This window comes from Crocodylus siamensis, chromosome 6 (genome assembly GCF_052110815.1).
Source record: "Crocodylus siamensis isolate JL-2025a chromosome 6, ASM5211081v1, whole genome shotgun sequence".
Lineage (NCBI taxonomy): Eukaryota > Metazoa > Chordata > Crocodylia > Crocodylidae > Crocodylus > Crocodylus siamensis.
The window spans coordinates 97644526-97668269 of record NC_143400.1 but is presented as its reverse complement, the minus strand read 5'-3'; the positions used below and the strand labels follow the sequence as shown (position 1 = coordinate 97668269).

Here is a 23744-nt window from a genome sequence, read left to right as displayed (position 1 = left end):
GGGTTACAGCCCTGCAGAGGCTGGGGCGTTCAGACTGCTTAACCCAGTGGCACTTCGTCGTCAAGTCCCAGTACACAAGCGAGCCCAACAGTAGGAACAAGGGGCACTGCACTGGTCTCCTACCGCCCGCAGCACTCGGCAAACTGCACCCGAGCTAGCAGGACTGAGGGAGAACTTCAGAAACTCTTCAGTGTGGACACAGGGAGGACAAACCCCGCTTAGGACCACACCAGGGCTTAGTCACCCAAGGCAGCTTGCACCCATGCACCTTTCACAACTAAACCCCCACCGGGAGACAGGGCTTGCGGGACTCAGCACTGACAGGCGCGCTGGCTTGTTTCGCAGTTATTACGTGGGCATGTGTGGAGATGGAGCCAACGACTGTGGGGTGAGTGCCAGCCCATTCCCGGGGGTTTCTGGGTGAATGCAGTGCTGGGGGAACGTCCCAGTGTAAACAGGCCTGGAGACAGAGGCTGACACAGGCCCTGACCTTCAAGGGGACCCACGCCCAGGGCCAAGAGCCAGGCTGTGCAAATGTGACCCCTGGACACCATCCATCTCCCGTCCCAAGACAGTGGGGCGACCCCCCCGCCCCGGTCTTTCAGCGGGTTTTTCTCCAGCACTTGCGGGGCTGGCGGGACAGGCAGCTGGGGGTGCAGAAAGCCCAGTGAGCGTGACCCCTGTTGCCTCCTGGCCCGGGAGGCCCTGCGGGTACACGAGCGTGCAGGCTGGACGAGCGGCTGGCAGGCATCGCTGGCGTGCGGGTCCCAAACAGGCACCTGCCTCGCAGGCCTTGAAAGTGGCGCACGCCGGGATATCGCTGTCGGAGCAGGAGGCGTCGGTGGCTTCGCCTTTCACCACCCGAACCCCCACCATTGAGTGCGTGCCCCAGCTGATCAGGTACGTGCACAACCGCCTCTCCCCTCCGCACACCGGGGTCAGGCAGAGCGGACCTCCCTAAACCCCTGAGCATCAGCACCCAGCAGCAACTTGGAGGGGGCTGTCTGCACGGTCCGAGGGGCTTTTTGCTGCGGTAGATGCTGGGAGGTCTTCTGCGGCTGAGCAGGAGCAAGAAGAGATGACCCCTCACGACACAGTGAGCCAGGGGCAAAGCTAGGGAAAGCACCCAGGTCCTCGCCCACTGCTCTGGCCACTGAGCATGCTGTCCTCCCTCCCCCCGCACTCCCATGAAATAAACCTGGATGGTTCTGGGCTTGCTCTTGAAGTCCACAGGCTATTTGTCTGGGCTGGAAAACAGCCGGGGCCTTGGCATGGCACAGCTGAGGCAGGTGAGGTCTTCCCTGGCTTTGGAAAGTGAGGGGAAGAGTTTGCAATGACCCCCACTGCATTTTCAGTGTGCCTGATGATAACCACTAGGTAATCCTGTCCAAGGTGAGCACAGACCGGCTTTCCCATCCCGTCTCCCAACCCTCTATCCTGGGTGCATCTCTGCTCACACACACGTTGCTATTGGCTTCTCCAGTTATACTTGCTGCTCTCTTGAGCGAGGGGCAGCAAGATTGGGTCCCGGTGCAGCAGCGAAGGCATTTGTGAATTCCCTTCCCAGCCGGGCAGACGCGCAGGTCTCTTAACGCCTCCCATCTTTCCTCTCCCTGCACAGGGAAGGCCGTGCCGCCCTCGTCACCTCGCTCTGCATGTTCAAGTACATGGCGCTGTACAGCATCATCCAGTACCTCGGTGTGCTCCTGCTCTACTGGGTATGGCTCCGCGACCCGGAGCTCGCGCCTGAGAAATTGGCAAAATGCTGCTCCCCTAAGGGAATGGCCAGGATAACGCTTGGCGCCGCAGCAGAACAGGGCAAACCTATACACTGAAGCAAGGGGCAGGCGGCTGTTCCAGAGAGGGCAGAGGCAGAGACTGGGGGGCACAAGACAAAACCTAGGTGTGCAGGAGAGGGGAGAGGCTGCTTAGCCAGGCGTTAAAAGAAAGCCAGAATGGCCTAGCGGCAGGTTTCTGTTCCAAAATCACTGGCAGCAAAGAAAGCACATGCTGCCTCAGACCTCTGATCAAAACACTTGGAGGGGGTGCTAGCCTGACGAACAAGCGTGCGTACAGCAATGGGGCGCTCTGTTAGGAGCTTCCCACATTATCTGGCAGAACAGCATTCCCCTGGGACAGTAGAGCCAGCTACAGGGCACCTGCCCCATGGAAATCCTACAGCTTTCCAAAGACACACAAGCCTTCGGCAAACGTCTGACTGCAACTCATTTTCTTGCCTTTCTCTTTTCAGCAACTGAACTCCTTTGGGGTCTACCAGTTTTTGTTCCAAGACCTGGCTATCAACACAGTAATTGGTGTCACAAGTAAGTCCCTTCTAGGCATGCCTGAGAAGGGGTCTCAGTTAATTCCCACCATCGTAGAAGTGCTTAATCCTGCATGTCGAAGAGGAAAACCCCAGAGGGCAGGGACTATCGCAGTCAGCGGGGCAGGCTCGGTCTGCAGGAGGCGGAAAAGGCCGAGTCTTCGGGGAAGACCCGGGGCTAGGCTTTGTCGCCTGGTCAGCCGGGGCCCTCAGGAGCTGGGAGAGTGGATCATGCAGAGGAACTGGATGAAGTGGAAAGGAAACTTGCACCCCTTCCAGCTCTCTCCAGAAGGCAGGAAGGTCCCCAAGGCCAGGGAAGCCAGGCCCAATGGGGAGAGCAGAGAAGCATTGTGTGAAGCCTGGCAGTAAGTCGTGGCTACTGGGGCAAAGGCTCGTGTTAGGGATCACTTAGTCCAAATGCAATTCAGCAGTGCTGAAAGGGTCCTTGTTGCACATTTAACTCCCTGTGGCTGCAGCTTACTATCCTGTTCAACCAGCCAGCATCCCTGCCGACGCTGAGTATAGTCAGTGCAGCCGCATGATAAGTCGTGCACTGAGAGGAGGGCTCTGCTGTGGGGTCTACAGCCCCGGCAGCGTACGATACAGCAAATAACTAACAGACCGTGCACGTGTGCATTTGAGTAGGAGTCTGAGGGAGCAGGAGCAGCGTAACTGCTGTATCTTGCTCCTGTGGACACTGGCAGCAACTTTCCAGGCAGCGTTTTCCCAGACTCAGAGATCAGGATTACAGACTTGCCTCCCAGCTTCTTGCAGCCCAGCTGCGGATGCACAGCTCTAGGAAGACAGTAGCGAGGGAAATGAGTTTTACTTGCGAAGGAAAGCAGTGCAGAAACCGAAGGCAGTGACAGGCCACAGGGACGTGCCAGTTATCAGAAGCTTTGGGAGAGGAAGCTGAGGGGGGGGAGGGAAGCCGAAGCAAGGCAAGCCAGATGAGGCGGGCAGAAGCAAAGCCTCGGAGAGTTTCAAGAAGAGCGAGTCCAGGCGTGCGGAGGTTGGGCTCCAGGGCACGCAGCGGCATTCTGCACAGCTGGGGACACATCCTGATTGCACCAGCCTGGGGGGGGCAGCCACAGCACATGGTGACACGTCAGCAGCGTCCTCGCCCCTGTTTTCTCTTTGCACCGGGTCATCAGGACGCCCTCGCTGCTGTGCCACTCAAGCGCCAGGACACCCCTTTGAGCCCGTGTGAATTAGGGAGAACCCCAATGAACCGGGTAGGCAGGTGACAGGAGAATCGGGATGTTTCCAACATCTTCCTGGACGTGAGCTGCTAGTAATTAGTCCGCTACGACCAATATTGTACTGGCTATTTCATCACTTACCCTACAGAGTTAGTTTATTGGCTGTGCCATAATTAGCCCTGCGTGGCAGACGCTGCATTGCTCAGCGGAGGTGGTTCTGGAGGGACTAGTGCAGCTCTGTCTCTTTGTCCCCTGTGCAGTGAGTTTGAATGGTGCCTACCCCAGGCTGGTCCCGCACCGGCCCCCGAGCCAGCTGGTCTCCCCCCCACTGCTGCTCTCCTTGGTCCTTAACATCCTCTTCAGCCTGGGCCTGCAGATCTGTGGCTTTCTGGTGGTCCAGGAGCAGTCCTGGTACTCCAAGGAGGATATCTCCAGGTGAGAGAGGTCTGCCACGGCCCTGCATGGACAGACACGTGGGACTGGCTTACCCGGATCTAACTGGGGAGTCGGGGTGGTAATGTTTCATGGACTGCTTCAGAGATTGCCAGGGGCTGGAAGGGACCTTGCAAGGATCATGCACTAGGCAGGAATGACAACTGGGGACAACATGCTCTCCTATGTTGTCTAGCATGTTGGCTGAGCTCTAAAAAAGGGCCTTTGCCTAACACAAGAGGCAAGGAAATCCAAGCACCAGTGAGCTGCAAACACACCATGCTGCAGACCCAGCCCAAATGGCCTGGCACGTGCACCACGCCAGTGCATCAGGATGCCCGTCTGAGCACGCACACCGGCACTGGTAGGGCAGCAGGGCACATGGCAGTGGGGGTGTGATGGTGCTGCAATGCCACACTCAGTCCAGACCCCGCCAGGGAGACTCGCCGGGGCAGACCCCGGCTGGGCAGAATGGCTCAGAGGAGGCAGGGGTCCCTTGCACTTAATACAGGAAATCCAGGTTGCTTGGGCCTTTTCTAACAGCAAGAGGCAGGGCCGATGGGGTTGTAGCTGTGGTAGTCACAGGTCCTGCTGGGGCCACGGCGGAGGAGGTAGGTGCAGCCGTTTGGTTCGGTACCGGCGTAACCAGCAGCAGAGAGCTGGGAGCTGGAGCCGTGTCCTCACGGCTACGCCCCAGGAGGCTGGGGAGCTGTTCCCGCATCTTAGCCAAGCCATTTTTGCTCCCTGTACCTCCCTCTCCGGGCTGCCGGGGGCTCGTTCATTAGGGTCTGAAGGCTCTGCAAGTCCCAGCCGAACGGGGACAGAGCAGAGCAGCTGACCTTGTTGACCGTGGGGTCCCTCTCCTACAGCGCCTGCCTCCCGGGAAATACAAGCCTGGCAAACCATTCCTTCTCCAGCACCAAGCTCAGCAGGATGGGGAACTCATCCCTCGGGCAGGAGGCGGACAACGGCTTCAAGAGCTACGAGAACAGCACCGTGTGGCTGCTGAGCACGATCAACTGCATCGCGGTGGCGCTGGTGGTGTCCAAGGGGAAGCCCTTCAGGCAGCCGGTGTACACGAACTGTGAGTACAGCGGGGGCACGGATACGCGGTGGTAACGGGTTTTTAATGGTTTAACTGGCCAAGTGTGCTTTGATCTGCCAAGATGGACCAACAAGGGCTGCTTGGCAGTGTTGGAGGTAAACTTGTATGCGTGCACATAAACATACATACATATATACATATACACACACACATACATATACGTCCATATATATACACGCATATATATACATACACGGATATACACACACACACATTTTTTTTTTGCAAAAAAGCTGAGAGCACAGCCCGCGGGGCCCTGTGCAACTGCCACAGCAGCGCCAGCCCCATAGCCTGGGAGCTGCTAGGGAAAGCGCCAGCTAAAGCTGCCCTGGCCAGACCATCCCAGTCCAGGAACCCAGTGCTAGGGTGCTGGATCCATTTCTGGGTGCGTGTGGGGGGATTTTTGGAAGCACCTTCAGGTGCAGGAGAATGAGTTGTACAATCGTAGACGATGAGGGTGGAAGGGAGCTCAGGAGGTCACATCCAGTCCAGCCCCCTGCTCCAAGCAGGGCCAGCCCCAGCCCCAGCCCCAGCCCCAGCCCCAGCCCCAGCTCCCGGCCAGTGGAGCTCCCCTCAGACCTGGGCCTGCGGTTTGTGAACTGACCCAACAAGGAGCCTGGCTTGGTGCCTGGGCTGCACCGACGGGCCCTGCAGAAACCAGAGGGTTGTTCATGAGCTTGGGACGCCCGCAGAAATGACAGACCAGCAGCCCTGTGCCCTGCCAGCAGGCAGGCAGTGATGTCTGCTCATCTGCTTGAGATGCAGAAGAGAAGAGCCAGCGCTAATACAATCCCTGTCCCTGCCCTTGCTTCTGGGGGCTCACCGAGCAGCCCCGTCTCTCTGGCAGTGCTGCCAGACCGAGCTCCGAGAAGATTTGGATTCGGGGCTTCTGCTTGACTACATCCCAGTGGTTAAAAGCAGCTGAAGCCAGAGCCTTATCAAAAGCCCCCAGTCCAGGCCCAGAGCAGTGATGAGGGTCCTGATATGAATAGCCGACAAACCCAAAGACTGACCCCGCCCCCCCCCCAAAATAAAGCTCCTCCTGCACGAAGGGGCTCTGCTGACCCATCTTTGCTGTTAGGTTAGAGGCATTTGACAGTAGTTTTGTGAAGTGTTTAGATGAGGGATTTGTCTGGGATGATTTGCACAGGGGGTTGGACTGGATGAGCCCTGGAGCTCCCTGCCAGCCCCACTTCGCTGCGATTTCTCTTGGAGAAGGTGAAGCAGCAACACTGCCATGGTCCTGCAGCACTATGGGCAGGCGAAGGCATGTCCCATGGCTGGACACTGGTGCTTGACATTTAAATCAGAAATAAGGTTTGCATTTCTAACGGCAAGGGACTCGCCCACGGGGACAATTCACCTAGGCGTGTTCCTGGCACCTTTAAGATTTGGGGCAAAGTCCTGACCCCTCTGACTTCAATAGCACCAAGGCTTCACCCTGGCAGGATAGCACCCAAGCTACATGGCTTCATGCAGGGGCCTCAAGAGGCCAGATCGGATGATCAGATCGTTCCCTTCCTGCCTCAATATCTAGAGCTGCAAGGCTGTCTCAGCCCTTGGACGGGGCCAGGCAGAGATTTGCCTCCACTCATTCCTCTGTTGCTCCAAGTGCTTCACCGCTCTGTGGAAATCTTGCCCTGCGTTTCCCGGGGAAGGGCAGGGGGATGCCCCGCCAGGGCTCCTGGGCCCAACCTGCTCTCTGCTTGCTCGTGTCCCCGCAGACCAGTTTGTCCTCGCGCTGACCGTGCAGCTGGGCGTCTGCCTCTTCCTGATGTTTGCTGACATGGAGGGTGTCTACTTCATCTTCGATGTGAGTGCGATTCCAGGGTGTGCGCTCGCTGCCTTTCCTTGCAAAGGGCTGGGGTCACAGCTGACAGACGGCATGAGCCCTCACGGGCTTGGAAGCACTTCTGGAAGCGGAGGTTTCTTGCCGCAGGGACTAACAGCTCCCGGGGGTATCACATAGACTTGGTTCTGCGCATCCCTCCAACACAGTGGCCCTTCGCAGCCCTACGTGCCTTGTTTAGCTGCCTGCAGCCCAGTCCCCATATTGCCAGACCCACTGCCCAAATGGGAGGGCTGGTGAGAGCGCCGGGGACGCTCCCACAGCATCTGGGCATCAAGGCGGTGTCACAGCACAGGTGCAGAGAAGGACGGCCGGGGCATGGGCAGTGGTCCCCAGAGAGGAGGGGAGTTCCCCGGGGGGGGAAGACCAACGCTAGAATAAGAGCAGACATGGACACACTGGGCACCCCTGCAGCAAGGCTGTGGGCTTCAGAAGGAGCAGGGGGCCAGGAAGCCAAGTCGATTCAAAGAGGGATCTGAGCACATTTGTGAGTGGGATGATCTGGCAGGGGTTTCTGGACTGCAGGGGCCTGGTTCCCTCCAAGAGCCGCAGCTGCTGGAGCAGGCAGGGAGCAAGCCCAGAGAGCTGGGTTGCTACGAGCCCCCAAAACACTGCCCAGTTTAAAGACCCAGCCACCAGGTACGAAGTTACACCCGATGGCGGGGGGGGCATCCCCAGGGAGGACTACACTGCGGCTGCTCGGGGCTGCAGGGGGGGGCAGGGAGGCCGAGGCGGAGATGGGACTGGGACGAGCTTCCCGGATCAGGGACAACAAGAAGTCCATTTTTTAAATACACAGGGGGCAAAAAGAAGGTCCCGGGTAACGTGGGGCCCCAGCAGGACGCGTTAGGAAATCTGGTCGTCACACCAGACGACAAAGCCAACATATTTAACAACTTCTTTGCCTCCATCTTCCTGAGCAGGGACCGGGTCACCCCCCACCGGCCCCCCCAGGTCCCCGGGGAGGCGCGCCCAGGCCCAGGGTCAGGGAGGATCTAGTCAGGGGATGTCTGGCGGGACTGGACGTGTTCAAGTCAGCGGGTCCGGACGATCTCCACCCCCGAGTGCTGCGGGAATTGGCTGCGGTCATTGCGGGACCCCGGCACGGCCGCACGAGCACTCGTGGGGCTCTGGTGTGGGGCCGGAGGACTGGAAGAGGCCAGCGTGGTTCCCATCTTCAAAAAGGGGAGGAAGGAGGACCCGGGAACTATAGGCCAGTCAGTCTTACCTCGGTCCCAGGGAAGCTTTGTGAGAGAGTTATCCTGGCGCATGTCCCCGAGGGGCCGGGGGGGGGATCATGCTCAGGGGCAACCAACACGGGTTCATCAGTGGCAGCTCCTGTCAGACCAACCTGGCGGCCTCTACGACCAGGTCACCAAATCCTTAGACGCAGGGGGAGCAGTGGGCATCATCTTCCTGGACTTTCGGGAGGCCTCGACACTGTCTCTCACCCCGTCCTCATTAAGGAACTGGGGACTGTGGTGTCGACACCCCCACAGTCAGATGTGTCCCAACTGGCGGGAGGGCCGCACCCAGAGAGCGGTGGTGGACGGGGCATGTTCGCCCTGGAGGGACGTGGGCAGTGGGGTCCCCCAGGGCTCGGTCCTCAGGCCCGCACTGTTCAACATCTGCATCAGCGATTTGGACGAGGGGGTAACAAGCACCTGCTCAAATTTGCTGATGACACTAAGATGTGGGGGGACATGGGCACACTAGAAGGGAGGAATAGGCTGCAATCAGACCTAGACAGGTTACAGGGGTGGGTGGATGAGACCAGGATGGGATTCAACACCGACAAGTGCAAGGTGCTGCACCCGGGGAGGAACAACCAGCACCATACCTACAGGCTGGGGAACTCCCTTCTCGTCAGCGCAGAGGCAGAAAGGGATCTTGGAGTCATCACTGATGCCAAGATGAACATGGGCCGGCAGTGTGGGGACGGGGTCAGGAAGGCCGACCGCACCTTGTCCTGCATCCACAGGTGCATCTCGAGCAGGGCCAGGAGGTGATCCTCCCCCTCTGTGCGGCACCGGTCAGGCCGCGGCTGGAGGACTGCGTCCAGGTCTGGGCGCCGCACTGCAGGAGGGATGTGGACAGCATGGAAAGGGTCCGGAGGAGGCCACTCGCATGGTCAGGGGGCAGCAGGGCAGGCCTGACGAGGAGAGGCGATGGGACCTGAACCTGTTCAGCCTCCACAAGAGAAGGCTGAGGGGGGTCTTGTGGCCTGTTATAAACTAGTCAGGGGGACCAGCAGGCATTGGGGGAGTCCCTGTGCCCCCGAGGACCGCCAGGAGTGACCAGGAATAGCGGTCACAAGCTGGCAGAGGGTAGGTTTAGGTTAGATATCAGGAGGTGCTGCTTCACGGTCAGGGCGGCTAGGGTCTGGAACCAGCTCCCAAGAGAAGTGGTGCAGGCTCCTACCCTGGGGGCTTTAAGAGGAGGCTGGATGAACACCTTGCTTGGGGTCTTTTGACCCCAGTACTCTTTCCTGCCAGGGCAGGGGGTCGGATTCGATGATCTGCTCAGGTCCCTTCTGACCCGACCAACTATGAAACTATGAAACCCTAAGATAGTGTGGGTAGGGGCGATGTGGTTGGTAATGCTGAGAGGGGCCTAAAAATGGGTTTGGGAGAGCTGCCCTGGCAGTCGTCTCTGTGTGCGGGGAGCTGCTGGCTTCCATGAATGCTGCAGATCAAGCCTCAGCCTTGGGGGAAGAAATAGAGAGGAACTGGAGAGAAACCAGCCCTTGGATCTGAGCATGCCTGCACCGGGTGACAGCACCGGTCCCCTTGGGAGCCAGGCCCCCTCCTTGAATAGGCTGAACCCAAACCGAAGTATCCATCCTGCTGGGAACCCCGGGGGTGCATAATGCAACGTGGACCTCGGCTCTTTCCTACGGGAAAACTCGTGCAAAGCAGGAGCTTTGCTTTCTTGCCTTGTGACTCAGATACGTGCCACGTCCGGGCTCCTCTGCCAGGCTTCCCTCAGGGTAGGTAACAAGGTGACCCAGGCGTCAACTCACCAGGTAGTAGCAGACGCCTACCGTCGGACAAGATGCGGTGCCCCGGTGACACGAGATCCCACGTGTGCTTTTGGTGCCCGCGTGTTGCTGACTGCCTCCCCTCTTGCCTCTGTCCCAGCTGGTGTGCACGCCGCCCGTCTGGAGGGTTTCCATGCTGATCATGCTGGCCATCGCGTTCGCTGCGTCTCTCCTTGTAGAGGTGAGCACGCTCACTTAACTCCTGACACGAGCAGAAAGGGCCAGGCCCCAGCAGCACCACCAGCACCTCTGACCCCAGCCCCGCTCCAAATGGTCTGGGGCAGACCCTGCCGGGCTCGGCCCGCTGCAGCTCCGTCCTCTCTGGGGTGCACGGGGATGCGGGACCTGCTTCCCAGACAGAAGAGCACTTGCATTTTCCTCCTCAGTTCAGGGTTTTTTACCCCCGGGGCCTGGGCAGTGTCACATATGCTGCACTACGCACCAAGGGAAGTGCACCCGGATCTGGAGCGGTCAGACCCCCAGTTATCCCGGGGCATCTGGTGTGGGAGAGGCTAGCAAGCGGCCTCTTCACGAGGTGGTGGGGAGCCAGTAACAACCTGCTTATGCTGAGCAAACACTGTCCCGGGATAGGAGCGGACACACTGCACCCAGGCCAGTGTGACCCATTCTCGTGGAGTTTTGCCCTGATTTTCCTGGGGTGATTGTACTGGCGCAGGGGTGTCCACGCCTCTAAAGGGCTCTCTCATCCCTGTGGCCCCTCACCAACGTGGCCTGAAGTAGCATCTACCACCGACCGAGACACGGGAATCTCCTCTGACGTCAGCAGGGCTGCAGGGGCCTGCACCAGGCAGGAGGCTTAGAAATTGCAAGAAGTGGCTGGTCGGGGGGTGTCTCGGCAGGATGGGGATTGCCGCTGCGTTCCCACTATTGGTGCTATGTCCTGGGGGGCAGAGAAGCCGTTCCCGCGTCCCCGGGATTTGACGGTCGGTGCTTCCCTGCACAGGAGGCCGTCACTGAGAACCGAGCCCTGTGGATGTGGCTGAAGACCTGCTTCCGGTACCAGTCCCAGAGCCGGTACCAGATCCTGCGGCGCCTGCTGTCCCGGGACCCCGCCTGGCCCCCTCTGAACACAACCACCTTCTCCGAGGCCACGGCGACCCCCACAGAGGCCGACGAGGTGGCGTACGTCAACCTGGCGTTCAACAGCGACGAGAAAACGCTCAGAAGGGGACGGCAGGGAGACGCCCAGGGCAGGACCGTGACCCGCCACGACAGGGCCTGTCCTCGGGGGCTCGCGGCCCCCGCCACAAGTAGACACAACCCCGCGCTTGCCACTGAGCATCCACACCCAGACTCCCTCTGTGCTACATGGTACAGCAGAGGCAGGACACGGCTCTAAATCAGGCCGCGGTGGCGTTCAGGTAATACCACCATGCTCCCAGCACCCAGCCCCAGTAAACTCTGGCTGCCGGCAGCTGGGATGGGCTGGTGGGGACTGGCAGGCCACCTCCCCAAGCTGCACCGTGTGCTCTGCCCTGATAAGGACCACAAAGGGAGTCTCACGTGTGCTGCGGGTTTAAGCGATGTTGCAGCAGTGCTGTGAGACTGCTCTTTACCTTCCCATTAAAAACCTGTTTTCCAGAAGTGGAAGCAAAGAGCTCAGAGGACAAATGGTCTCAGCAGTGTATCCTGGGCTGTTTTATGCATTTCTGGGGGATGTGTTCTTTAAAACTGATCTTTGCAAGTCAGTGCTCTTCGCAGTTGTGCAGGCAACTTGGACCAAAGCAGGTGTCAAGGGACCAGGTGCTTTTCTCCCTCCCTGACACGTGTCTACCCTGCCTTGCTTGCTCCTGCCAGCTCTCCCAGGAGGGCCCAGCAGGACTGCCAAGGGGAACTGGCCTCAGCTTCCTAATCCTGTCCTTGTTGCAGGTATCAGGCAAGTCCTTGGCCTGCTCATTTTCTGTCCTGGTTGAAGCACACACATGGCATTTCCCTGCTTCATGCTCCAGGCCTCATGCAGAGGGATAAGGTTCGTTAAAGAGCTGTTTGAGGCCAGCTCACATGTCCCCAGCTCACAGCCACCTTCCAGGTGCCTCTCCGATGCATGCACATGAGGCTCACAAGACCAAACCAGCTAATCATGGTCAGAAGAAAGGTCCCCAGCCTGGTACCCGTTCAACTTGGCTGCCTCACTCCCCAGCCAGATCCAGCCTTTCCCCCAAACTTGGGAGCAGGGCTGCGCTGCTGCAGCCACAGAACTGGAAGAGGGGTTTTGTTATGGGGTTTTTTTTTAATTAAGTTTGGATCAGACTGCAATGACTGTTTTTGACTGCCTGTTTTCTCCCACGCCAAACTGCAAACCGTTTTTACATCTTCCCAGATCACGCAAACCCTGTTGCTTGAACCACGTAACGCTTCTTTCCCGTGTCAGGCACACGTGGCAGGAGCAAAGGGAGGCAGGAGGCCACGCTCGCAGCCCAGGAGACAGTGAGGTGGCAGCAGTGCCCTAGTGGTCAGAGCTCTCCCCTTCTCCCCCCACATTTTGCATCCCCAAGAGGTGCCCAAACACCTTGGTGTGCAGCCTGGGCAGGCAGGTTCTTCACAGCTGAGGCCAGACAATATTCAAACAGCTCAACCCAGAGCTGGGCTGGCCCAAGTTGTGGCCACACGGGTGCAAAAAATGCATGCAGCCCCACCCAGGGACGCCAGTCTATTCCCACGTGACTGCCAGGTGTAACCACCGCTTGGCTGGAGAAGCCTCCCCTGTGCTAAGCTCCATCTCTTTGCTGCTGAAGCTGGGCAGGCACGTTACTGTGCTCCCAGCCCCCCAGCTAGGAGATGGCACTCCAAGGGGAGATCTCCGGAGGCCACAGGACCTCTGGCAAATGGAAGCCAGCCAGTTTGTGGGTTAGGATGCACACGGGCTGGTGTGAATTCCTCCTCCTCTTCCAGCCTCAGCGGCTTTCCCAAAACCAAGAGTGTCATCCCCAAACACAAAGCAGGACTTGCCCAGTCACCCAACCTCATTGGGTTTGGACACCAGCCCAAAACAGGGCCAATGTTTTCAAAGGCCCTTTTCTACAAGGCATAGTAATAAAAGATGCAACTTTAGAGACACTCCCTAACATAGAAGAGTTGGGAATTGAGATGAGATGGTCCCTCCACTGGTAGCCAGTTAGTCAGAGACAGACAAAGGGTCTTCAGAGGCTTGCCTACTGCTCCACAATAACCACTTTTTGTTTGATTCCTGTTCATGTGTGCTGGCATTTGCTGAATCCCGTGGGTGTGTCTACACGTGTATTTACACATGCCTAAACTAAATGAGCCTTGCTTAAGATGCATTAAGGTGATTTAGGCTCCCATCTACACGTGGCACACTAATGCTCATTAAGGTGCATTAAATTTTAGGTGTGAATAGCTAAGTTTCATTAGCTCACATGCAGATGTGCTGATGTGCATTAATGCGGTGCATATCCATTGACGCACACTGTGTTAATGGGCATCAGTGCATCTGCACTTTAATTGTGCCTAAATTTGATACTTGCTTTATGCAGGTATCAAATTTAGGCCACATAGCCTTAAATTGCCATTTTAAGGCACACTAAGGGTGTACATGTGTAGGCAATGCACCATTAATGTGTCTTAAATTGGGATAATGTGCATTAAATGCGCACATGTAGACATGCCCTGTGATCACTACATAAAGGATAGCCTGTGGTCAGGGAAGGACTTCCCCCCATGCTGTATTGCATGGATCATGGGGATGTTGTGCCTTCCTCTGTACCCCTGGGAGTGGTCCTCTGGGCCTGGGGGATCATTGAAGCATATTTTAGCCTAACCAGTTTCTGGTCACTGGAGTGGCAGTGCCTTTGCATCTCCTGCTTCCTCCCTGTGATGTCTCCATAGTATTTTTCCATCAGGTGCTTTGTGGCTGCATGTGTGAATGGGGCTGGAGTGGATCCTCCTGGATGAGCGGCTGTCCATGAACACATGGGACCAGACATGATGGCCCAGGAGTTCCTATGTTTAAAGGACCCAAATGCCCCTAAAACTTTATGGTGTCCAAAATCTAGCCCTCCATGTGCATTTAAAGACCAGCACCCACCTCTGCTTTCAAGTCACCTTGTGTTGGCAGGGAGCAGATTGACCTCAATAGCTACGGCGCAGTTATTCTCTCTTCTACTCCCAGCGACCGCACACCATGCAAAGGGAGTTCATAGGATCATGGGAAAGTCGGGCTGGAAGGGACCTCATGAGGTATCTGGTCTGGGTTCCTGCTAACGACAGGATCCCTCCTATCCAAACTCTCCCAGCCAAGGGTCTATCTTAAGTCCCAAGCTGCAGGGAAAGCCAGTGAGGTGCAGGCAGAGAGTTGCATTCCCGTTGCCGGACCTGGGTCACATCACCCTGTAACAATGGGAACAGACACGTACGTGCGCTTCTACTGGGGCAAAGTCTCTACATGTCCACTCACAGCGAGCACCACAGATCTTACACACGGCACCTGAGGAATAGCCTAACACAGCCCGAATCGTTCAGACTAGACTAACCTTTGCACTCGGACAGAGCTCCCCGCACGGACCTCGACACATGTCCCAAACCCTCATCCATCCGCTTGCGAGGTAAGGAAGGGCAAGAGACAAGAGGAGACGGAGTTGGTCACCTGGGAAGGCGGTGTGGCAGGGCAGGAATTTGAACCTGGATCACCCGGGTGAGGAGACAAGATGGCACATGTGGCACCAGGCACCTGCATTTAGGCAAGTGGCTGCCCTGCACTTGGCACGATAGCTAGCTTCTCCCAGGGACCAGGAGACCGGCTACAGCAGCAAGGCCAGGCCAGAGAAAACCATGGGAGCCATTCAAATGCTCTAGCCACCCCCCGCAGACACCTAACATGCATGGAGAGGTTTGCTATGCCCAGTCCAAGACACCTTGCAGGCCCTGCCTTGCCCACACTTCAAGCCCCCAGCCAGCCCATGCCCTGCCCTCCGTACAGACACGGGCTTCCTGCAGCTCTGCTCCCGATGGCCTGGCTCGGCGGTGCGGGGACTCAGGCGCTCCTCACCCCTGTGGAGCCGAGGGATGAGCTTCACGCCTGGCCTACGATGCAGCCAGACGAAGACGACAGCAGCTGGGTCTGCAGCCCAGAGCTGGCCCGTGGAAGTGCTGGAGAGAGGGCAGTTGAGGACTCCAAAATCTCGGAGGGTAAGTGGCAGCTCTGTGCTGTGCTCGGCTTCCAGAAGGATGCTCGATACACTGGCCTTGCAAAGCACAGACCCCAGTAGCCTGGACACAGAAGGCGATCACAAGCAAAAGGCTATCCGAACAAGACCGCGCACCCCCGAGCACCGCTGGCCTGCAGCGCTTCTTGCCGCAGCTCCGAGAGCTGCAAGGCTGGCAAACTAAGCAGGGGGTTTGCACTGCTCCCACAGCTAAATTCCCAGTGTGTAATTACTGGGATTGCAAATCCACAGTGGGCCAGACCCAGAGGTGGGTCATTCAGCCTGTGAGAAGCCGGACAGGCCAGTCTGGTCCTCCAGTTGACACCCTGGGGCTAAATGACACGCCCAGCATCACACAGGAATGCAGTGGCAGAGATGAGGAGCACCCAGCTCCCCCTGGCACCGCTGAACTGCACTAACTGCATTAACCACCCTTGTCCTCTTGCACCCGCCTACCCCATTCACCTTCCCATCCCAGTTTCTGCAGCCAGTGCAACCGGGGTGCTACCAGGAGCCTCTAATCCTACGGCTGATGGATCTGACTCAGTGCCAGGTCACCAGACGGGGCAAGGCCCTGTGCACCTTCATGCCCAAGGCTCGGGTTGGTTTGCTGCATAGCCCAGTTATGCCCAGGGCAGGGCACAGCTCCCGCTGGGAGTCTGCGCCACACTGCGCTCACTGCCCCAAGGCGCCCCTGGCTGCCGACACGTATTTCAGCAGCGAGGAGTCCTGCCCTGCTGCCGAGGGGCACTCCCACCACCCCAGGACAAGGCTAAGCCCTGAGGTATGAGGCAGGGCAGGGCAGGGCAGGCCTCCTAGAGCTCAGCTTGTGTTTGCAGCTGCGGATTAGCCGCTGGGCACACCACGACTGGGGAGGAGCAGCAGGAGGACAATGCCCGGCTGGCTGGCGTGGGACTCAGCCCTACGTGAGCCTGAGCCAAGGGCAGGATCATGTGCAGGGCAGGTAAAGGAGGGGTTTGGAACGAGGCTCTGCCCAGTTTCGTCCCTAATCCTCAGCCAGCAGAGGCTGCCACCTTTGCTCCGCAGCGTGCAGCTTTTCACGCCTGTGCAACCAGTGTCATTAGCCGGCGCAGGTACCTGGGCATGTTTGTACCATCCCCGCAGCCCCCTGGTGCCCTGCTAGGTCCCCAGCTCCCATGGTATCTAGTGGCAGCTAATTAGGAGAACAGCATCAAAGCAATGCAAGGCTGGAAGGGACCTCAGGAAGGGCCCAAGCCCTGCGTGGCGGCTGCTCAAGTGCACCTAGACCACCCTGAGATGCCTGTGGGACCTGGGATTAAAAGTGTTCAGTGAAAGGCTCCACAGCCTCGGGGATGACACATCCAGTGTGTCAGCAAGTTAGGAAAATGCCAGGTTTCAACAGCCAGTTCAGCTATTTTTGCTAGGAACTGGGCTGGTTTCTTCTGGTCCCTCCCGCGCTGGCCCTCGAGCACGCTTGATCCCTGTTCCCTTCAGAAACCGCCTCTTGTGTGTCAGTGGACCGCTGCCCTCCCATCCTCTCTCGAGGAAACAAAGCCTTTCCTCTTTCAACCTCTCCTCTGGGGTCACTTTTCAGAGCCTCTTATCCTCGCTGTTCTCTGGAGTCGTTCCATTTGGTCAACATCTCTCTTCGCGGGGCGCCAGAGCTGCACACCGGGCCCTGCTCACGAGTGCTGGGAAGAGCAGTAACTTCCTCCTGCACCTTTTGCATGACTCTCCTGCTCTGCTAGCACTGAGCATGACCCCCCGCCCCTTAGCCATGTATTGTTGACTCTGCTTTGATGGGGGGTTGCTGTAGACCCAGGCCGCTTTCTGCAGAGCTGCTACCCAGACAAGGAGGGTTGCAAGGGATCTCGGGAGGTCACATCAAATCCAACCTCGTGCTCCAAGCAGGAACAGCCCCAACTACATCAACCCAGGCAGGGCTTCGTTGAGCCGGGTCTTGTATCCATGCCTCCGATTCCTCCTGCCTGAGGATGGCACTTGGTCCTCTTCTGCACTGGATTCCACCTGATCCTTGCAAATTTATCACGTTCATTTTTAGCTCTCATCCTTTCCTACAAAGAGCTTGTCCCTGCAGCGTGGCGCCTTCTGCAGATCTCCTAAGTGTGCCCCTGTTCCAGCATCCAGCCCACCAAAGGACATAGACAACAGGCGTTCGGCTCGGGACAGACCCCTGCTGAACTCCGTTAGAGCCGCCTTCTCCGTTTGACAGGGGACCACTGACCGCTCCCAGCCAACTGATTTTCCAGGCGGTTCTGCCATGCTTCGTTAGCTTCATCACGTGGGAGGGGGTTTGGAGCAGGGGGTTGGACTGGATGTGCCCTCCTACGGTCCCTTCCAGCCCTCAGGGGCAGCAGTTCTGCAAACTGGACTGGTTTGCACAGCTTTCCCTCGGCCCTCCTCTTCACTTACACGTCTTAGCTTGACACCGTCAGCCTCTTCACATTCAGTTTTCCGGGTCTCTGATCCTCCCTGCGCATCTCTGGACCCTGCCCTCCTCCCTTTGCAGCCATGGGGATGGGGTGGCCAGGATGGCAGGCTGCATTCAGATGACCTAGCCCCACTGATTTATGCAATGACATGATGCTCTTCATGGGTGGATCTGGGGTCTTGAAAAGTGGGGGTGACGTGCTGCAGTGCATCATCCCACATAGCACAACACTTACTTCTCTCCAGGTCATGAGAAAGTAGGAACTTTGCTAATGCACTAGTTAAAGGTACAGCTCTTATTCATGTTTCAGGGGTGGTGGTTGTAGCCGTGTTGGCCTAAGGACATAGGCAGACAAGGTTCTGTGGTAAATGTGATATAATTTATTAGAACAACTAAAATAGTTGGAAAAATTGTTCTTTGCAAGCTTTTGGGTACAGACACCCTTCTTCAGGCAGAGAGAGTGATTAGTCAGATGCATTAACTGACATCTAGTCATCCTGAGTGTCTTGACAGTGCCTCCAACTCTTTGCTGTCAGTCCTTTCAGAACGAACCCAGAAGACATTGGAGAACCGCATGGAAAGAATCGGGCAGACCGGCTCAGGGTGTGCACCAGAAGGGAGCAGGTCCGGCTGGGAAACAGGCCAAGAGAACGAAGCTGGGAAGCAAATAAAGAGAAACAATAGGGCTAAGGCAAGCACAGAGCCCGGGTGGGGAAGGGACGAGCGCAGGGATGAACTCACAGACACTGGACAGGGAGCGAGCATCACCAGCCTGCAAACTGAGGTCACCTTTCAGCTGTGTTTCCAACACAGAAAGTGCTTGCCCCTGAGACCAACCTCTGGGCCACAGCTGGCTGCTTCTGCACCGTTCCCATCACAGTGGATGCAGACTGAGGTGCCTGGATTTAGCATTTCCAAGTGGTTTCACCACCCATGGGGACGGGCCATCTTGGCACTAAACACGGCATGCTGGTCCCCATGCTGCAAGTGTAATGATGGGGTGTGGGACACAACTTGCCATCCCGGGGGCCTGGCCCAGTACTTAGCTACCCTTAAAGATCAACAGTAATTCCCAACACAACCTAAATCTCCCCGACTGCAAACCAACCCGATTGCCTCTTGTCCTTCCCCCAGTGAACGCAGTCCGTGTAGCAAACTTTTAGACATGAGAAAACTGGTACCCGGCTTCCAATGTCTAGGGAAAACAAGCCTGGTACCTTCAGCCTCTCCTTCTAGGTCACATTTCCCAAGCCCATGCTTGTCTCTAGGCTCCCCGTTTACATCTTTTTTACATCGCAGGGCCCAGAACTGGAAACAGCCTCCCCAGGCCACTACTTCACCAGTGCAGGGCAACAGAAGAATCACCCCTGTGTCTTATCCACAATGCATTTCTTTAATGCATCTCAGAACAACATTTCCCTTTCTTGTACCGCTGCATGGTCCACCATCAACCACCCTAGACCTTTTTCTGCAACACAGCTGCTTCACCACCCCGTATTGCACATTTTGAGTGCATGTCCTGGATTTCCCCTCCATAACATAGCACTCAGCACTTGTCTTCTTTTGCATTTCACCTTGTGATTTATCAAGGGTATTTCGAATGCCAGACCTGTCCTCCGACATGCTCCCTGCTTGGGTTCATTCCAGATTTCACGGGTGTACTCTCTAGTCCATCATCCAAATGCTGAACAGAGTTGGGCCCAAGCAGACCCCTCCTCAACTCCAGGTATGGTTGTAGCAAAACCCCCAGTTTTTCTTTTTTTTACTTTAAAATGAATTCCCACCCCTTCCTCAACTCTTTCTGACTTTTTCTCTTCCTCTCTATTCCCTATAGATAAGTATAAGTGAGCTAAGATATAGGATAAGCTTCAGCATTTTACTTTGGTAGCAAGTTGTATTTGTTTTTTCTTCTTCTTTATATTGTATAACTATTATGTTTATATTGATTTTTACTGTTCTACTGATACTGTATGATTTAGGTCTACATATGTAAGTTAGCATAAGTTATGCCAAGTTTCCATTTTGTTTATCAGGTCTCCATCTCCCCATGCCCTGTTGTGTAACCTATGACTTATACCTACCCCTTCTGTGTAACTTGGTTCCTCAATGAATGGGGATGAATGAGGGTGCTTGAGAGACAATGGCAGTAGGTCTAAAAATAGCTCCCTCTGAATGACCAAACCATCAACACCAATACCTGGACCAAGGACCCGGCCCTTGGAACCACTCACAGCATTCAAGACACAAAAGATGAGGCAACCCATCACTGTGCCAGGCTATACATACTCAATGAGAACACCTGGAGCCTCTGGGACAGGACTGACCTTGCCTGGACAGGCCCTCCCCATAGGAGATCAGAGGTTGTCTGCCCCATTAAAGGGGTAGTGAAGACTGACTCCTTGGGACACCCTCTCCATCTGGACCAGCACCAGGCCACCCACCTCTCCACCCAGAGGCCCTGCCGGTGACCCCCCTCTGGACAACACCTGCCGGACAAGGACCCCTTTCCAGCTTGGATAGGTAGCTATCACCCCTCACCCCCTCTTCAACCAAGAATTGGACTCTGCTTCTCTTCCCCACCTGTACTCCATCCCTTCCACTGAGTCCCTTTCTTCTGCTGCCATTGTGAGTGCATGCGTGTGTGTGTGTGTGTGTGTGTGTGTGTGTGTGTGTGAGTGAACCAATAACTTCATGGTGCCGTGTAGTGTGTTGTCTGTTTAATAAACCTGTTATTTTGAAACCCTGAGTTGAGTTTTTGTCTGTTTTCTGACTGTTTCCTCCTTGCCACCACTTATCTGCCCCACAAGCTCCCAGCTGTTTGCCTCGGTTTCCATCCCCAAGCTCCCAGGTTTCTGCCTCAGTTTCTTTCCTGGCTGTCTCCTCCTTGCCACTGGGTTTTTTCCCCTTGCACCAGTGACCTCAAGTAACCCTGGGGCCACTTGACCTTAAGTAACCCCAAGCCTCAGTTCCTCAGCCCAGCTTCTCTGTAGTCCACCAGTTCTAATCCTGGTTCCAGCAACTTTCACTCCTTACATTTTCTCTCTCACCTTAAGCTTCCCTCAGGTATCCCAAGTACCCGAAACACACACATACGTACCATACCATCCAAGTTAGGAACTCACCTATGTGTAGGTGGGTGGTATGTGTGTGAACTGGTGGATATATATCATCACGTCTGTGATACATGGATTAGTGACCTGTGTATGTGTATGGAGTGTGGGGGTATTGACAACTGATTGTTGTCTAATTTTTGGTGTGTATCTGCTTGAATTGGTGATGGGTATGCATGTGCCTAGGCTGGCTTGGATGTGTATGTGCCTGAGCTGGTAGTGTGTGTGTATGCACCTAACTGATTTGTGTGTGTGTATATGTGCAATTGTGTCACCCCCACCTATCTAACAGTGCAATACTGAGATCCTGAGAGTTGGCCTGATCCCACAGTACTTTCCTCATTTAACAATGAACCATAGATAACTGCTTTTGGAGCGTGATTTTTCCACCAGTTTTGCATCTTGGTGATGTTGGTTACATCCAGGCCATATTCTCTTTAGCCACCTAAGAAAGTGTCATGTAGGACAGTGTAAAAAGTCTCCTGAAGAGAAGAGATATTGCACCTGCTGTATCCTCTTAGCCACTGCCCAGTTCGCTGTCCAGGAAGGAAATCTGGCCAGTTTGACATGGTTCTGGATAAATCCATGTTGTCTGTGACCATCTTATTTTCCTTTAGATGCTTACAACACAATTTATAGTTCCTTCTTGTGCATACCTGGATGACATACTTAGGCTGACCAGTCTCCAAGTCCCTGGGTGTGCTTCCCCCCCTTCAAAAGTAGGCTCGATACCTGCTTTTCTCAAGCCCTCTGGAAGCTTCCCCTATGAGTCCTTGAAGATGAGCATGAACAACTCAGAGCCAGAGCCACAAGCACGAGCTGTGGGATTTTCTGAGCCCTGACAGCTCCTAGAATTAGTGTCATCGCTCCTGGCTTTGCAAGGGAGGGAGCAACATGGACTGATGGAGATGGGAGCACAGCAGGGGCTCAACCCAAACTCACCAGAGCAGACCAGCAGCGGGAAGCCCCGGCATGAGCTCCGGTCCTGCTGCAGCCTGCAGGAGGGTTTTCTACCCTGTGGTGCAGCTGGAAATGCTTGTAGCATGCAACCTCCCACATCCGTTCATGACGGGTGGAGGAGGAGAAGGAGAAGGCCACAGAACGGGATGCTAGGCAGGTGCCCTCTGCTCAGAAGTTAGCAAGGGAGCCGGGGCAAGACAGGCCCTACCTCTCTCCAAAGCCCCACAGCATCAAGCATTCAGAAAGTCACTCCTGGTCTTGGTGCTGGGGCATCAGGAGCAGGCTGACAGCTGCATCCCCTTGTCATCCACAGAAGTGTCTCTCTCTCCTAAATAAGTACTCCGCTGAACCTGCTTTGCCTGTCAGACTGGATGTATTTGCATCTTCAGGGGCGAAGGCAGTATGTGACACTGCTGTGTCCACTGATCAATAGTCCCCTCTCAGGGCTTGATTCTGTTCACTGATGCTGATATTAATTCATTTATTTTATACTGATTTACACTGCTGTAAGTGAAAGGCTGATGTGCATTTGAAGACTTCTGTCCAAAAGTAATGTTTCCAGCATATGGGACCTTGTGGCAGAAGGGAAATGGGAGGAGGAAGCAGCATAACACGACATTTATGTTCCTAGCTTCGGCCAATACCCCATAAGCTGTTTTGAGGGTGCCACCCCGGAGGACGCTGCCCGACCTCACTGCATTGGCGTCCTGGGAGGATTCATCCCCACGGCATTTTCCAGCTGCTGCCGGTCACTGGGGCTCTGCCAGGGCAAGAAGTGTCCTCGAGAGCTTCCTGCCATGGCAGATCTGGGCTGATAATCAGAGGGCTGAAAAATTGGGGTCGGGAGAAGGAGGGGTGGATCCCTGTAAAAACCATGCAAGGAAATATTTGACTTTCTAGGAGAACCTCCCAGCGCTTCTACCAAGGGGTTGTCTCTTCCCTGCCCTCTTCCTATTTTTCTCACAAGTTCGTAGCAGCAGAGTTGGAGCAGTAGAAAGTGCTGCAGGGCAGGGCATGTATAGATGCTTGGCGGCTGCTCTGAGGTTCGCTGGTGTGCGCACTTCAAACACCCCTGGCCCTTGGCTTTTTCCTCCCAGGTGGGCAACAGCCTGACCCAGGATTTCAGTCTCAGACTCTGGGACAGCTCGAGCCAAACACACAGGCAGGCTCCACTGACCGCTCACATTTGCAACTGCTCTTGCTTCAGAGATGCCCAGAGCTGCTTGCAGACCCGGGGGGAGGCATGACCTCCTCGCCCTGCCTTTGGCAATCTCGCTTTAGTAAGAACTTTCTTATGATTCAGCAAACTAGCACCAGGAGGGAGAGGACAACAGCGGTTGCATAAGCAGTGCACCCGAGGGCTTTACACGTGAGGATGGATTTCCTTTCCTCCTGCCACCAGTTTAATAAGGGAGGCGTGGGCTCTGAGCTTTGCAAAGGCAGCGGAGAGGACCATGCTGAGAGCTCGGCTGATCGCTGTCCTGAGTTCAAGTCGGTAACAGCAGCTGACAGCTCTCCTCCTGCCCAGAAAGCATGCGCTGGATTGAAAGCATCGCTCTGAGAGGGGAGAAGTCGTGGCAGGACCACCATGCTGTGCTCAACCAAGGGGAAGAAAGCGAACTGGTAAGGGCAGAGCGGGGGTCCTCTTTTTCTCTCTAAGCCGGTGATGTTATACAGAGACCTCCCCGGTTTCCCAGAGCTCGGTCTGGCGTTCCCGGTGCGGGGACGGGGGAACCAAGCCTGAGGGCTGTACTTGCTGATTTGGGGAAGGGGAGGAGGTTGCCTGAGTAAGGACCAAGCCAAGATCATCAAGACTCGGCCCTAGGAGCCAGAGACGGGCGGTCACACAGCAGCCCCTGCCAGGGGAGAGCGTGCCTCTTGGTTTGCCCCGACTGCCTTTTCCACGTCTCCACGGACGGATCCTCTGCGAGCGGGCCAGGGCAGGCGCTTGCCCCCAGGCCGCGTTTTCATTGCCCCCCATTGCTTCAAGTCACCTCCAATGCTCCCCTCGAGCGCCGCGCCTGCTGAGATGCTGTCTGGAGCGTGCCCCGCCTGGGCTGGCAGAGGGGCCACCCTCTGTGCCCGCCCTTGGGGCAACACATTTTG

At 56.2% G+C, this 23744-nt stretch overlaps 2 protein-coding genes across 2 annotated transcripts in view; both read left to right on the top strand.

Moving 5' to 3' along the window:
• LOC149863279 (putative cation-transporting ATPase 13A4) overlaps positions 1–11370 on the top strand; it is a 44621-nt gene extending 33251 nt beyond the window's left edge. The window contains exons 22-31 of the mRNA XM_090051552.1: positions 346–388; positions 791–900; positions 1622–1718; positions 2252–2324; positions 3786–3960; positions 4827–5041; positions 6787–6875; positions 10052–10132; positions 10916–11135; positions 11196–11370. Of these exons, the coding sequence (XP_089907678.1) occupies positions 346–388; positions 791–900; positions 1622–1718; positions 2252–2324; positions 3786–3960; positions 4827–5041; positions 6787–6875; positions 10052–10132; positions 10916–11135; positions 11196–11311 (1219 nt within the window). The 3' untranslated portion in view covers positions 11312–11370. The remainder of the gene's footprint in view (positions 1–345; positions 389–790; positions 901–1621; positions 1719–2251; positions 2325–3785; positions 3961–4826; positions 5042–6786; positions 6876–10051; positions 10133–10915; positions 11136–11195) is intronic.
• A 3566-nt stretch (positions 11371–14936) lies between these two features.
• Positions 14937–23744, top strand: part of LOC149863278 (putative cation-transporting ATPase 13A5) — a 57414-nt gene continuing 48606 nt past the window's right edge. The window contains exons 1-2 of the mRNA XM_090054148.1: positions 14937–15117; positions 23167–23261. Of these exons, the coding sequence (XP_089910274.1) occupies positions 14937–15117; positions 23167–23261 (276 nt within the window). The remainder of the gene's footprint in view (positions 15118–23166; positions 23262–23744) is intronic.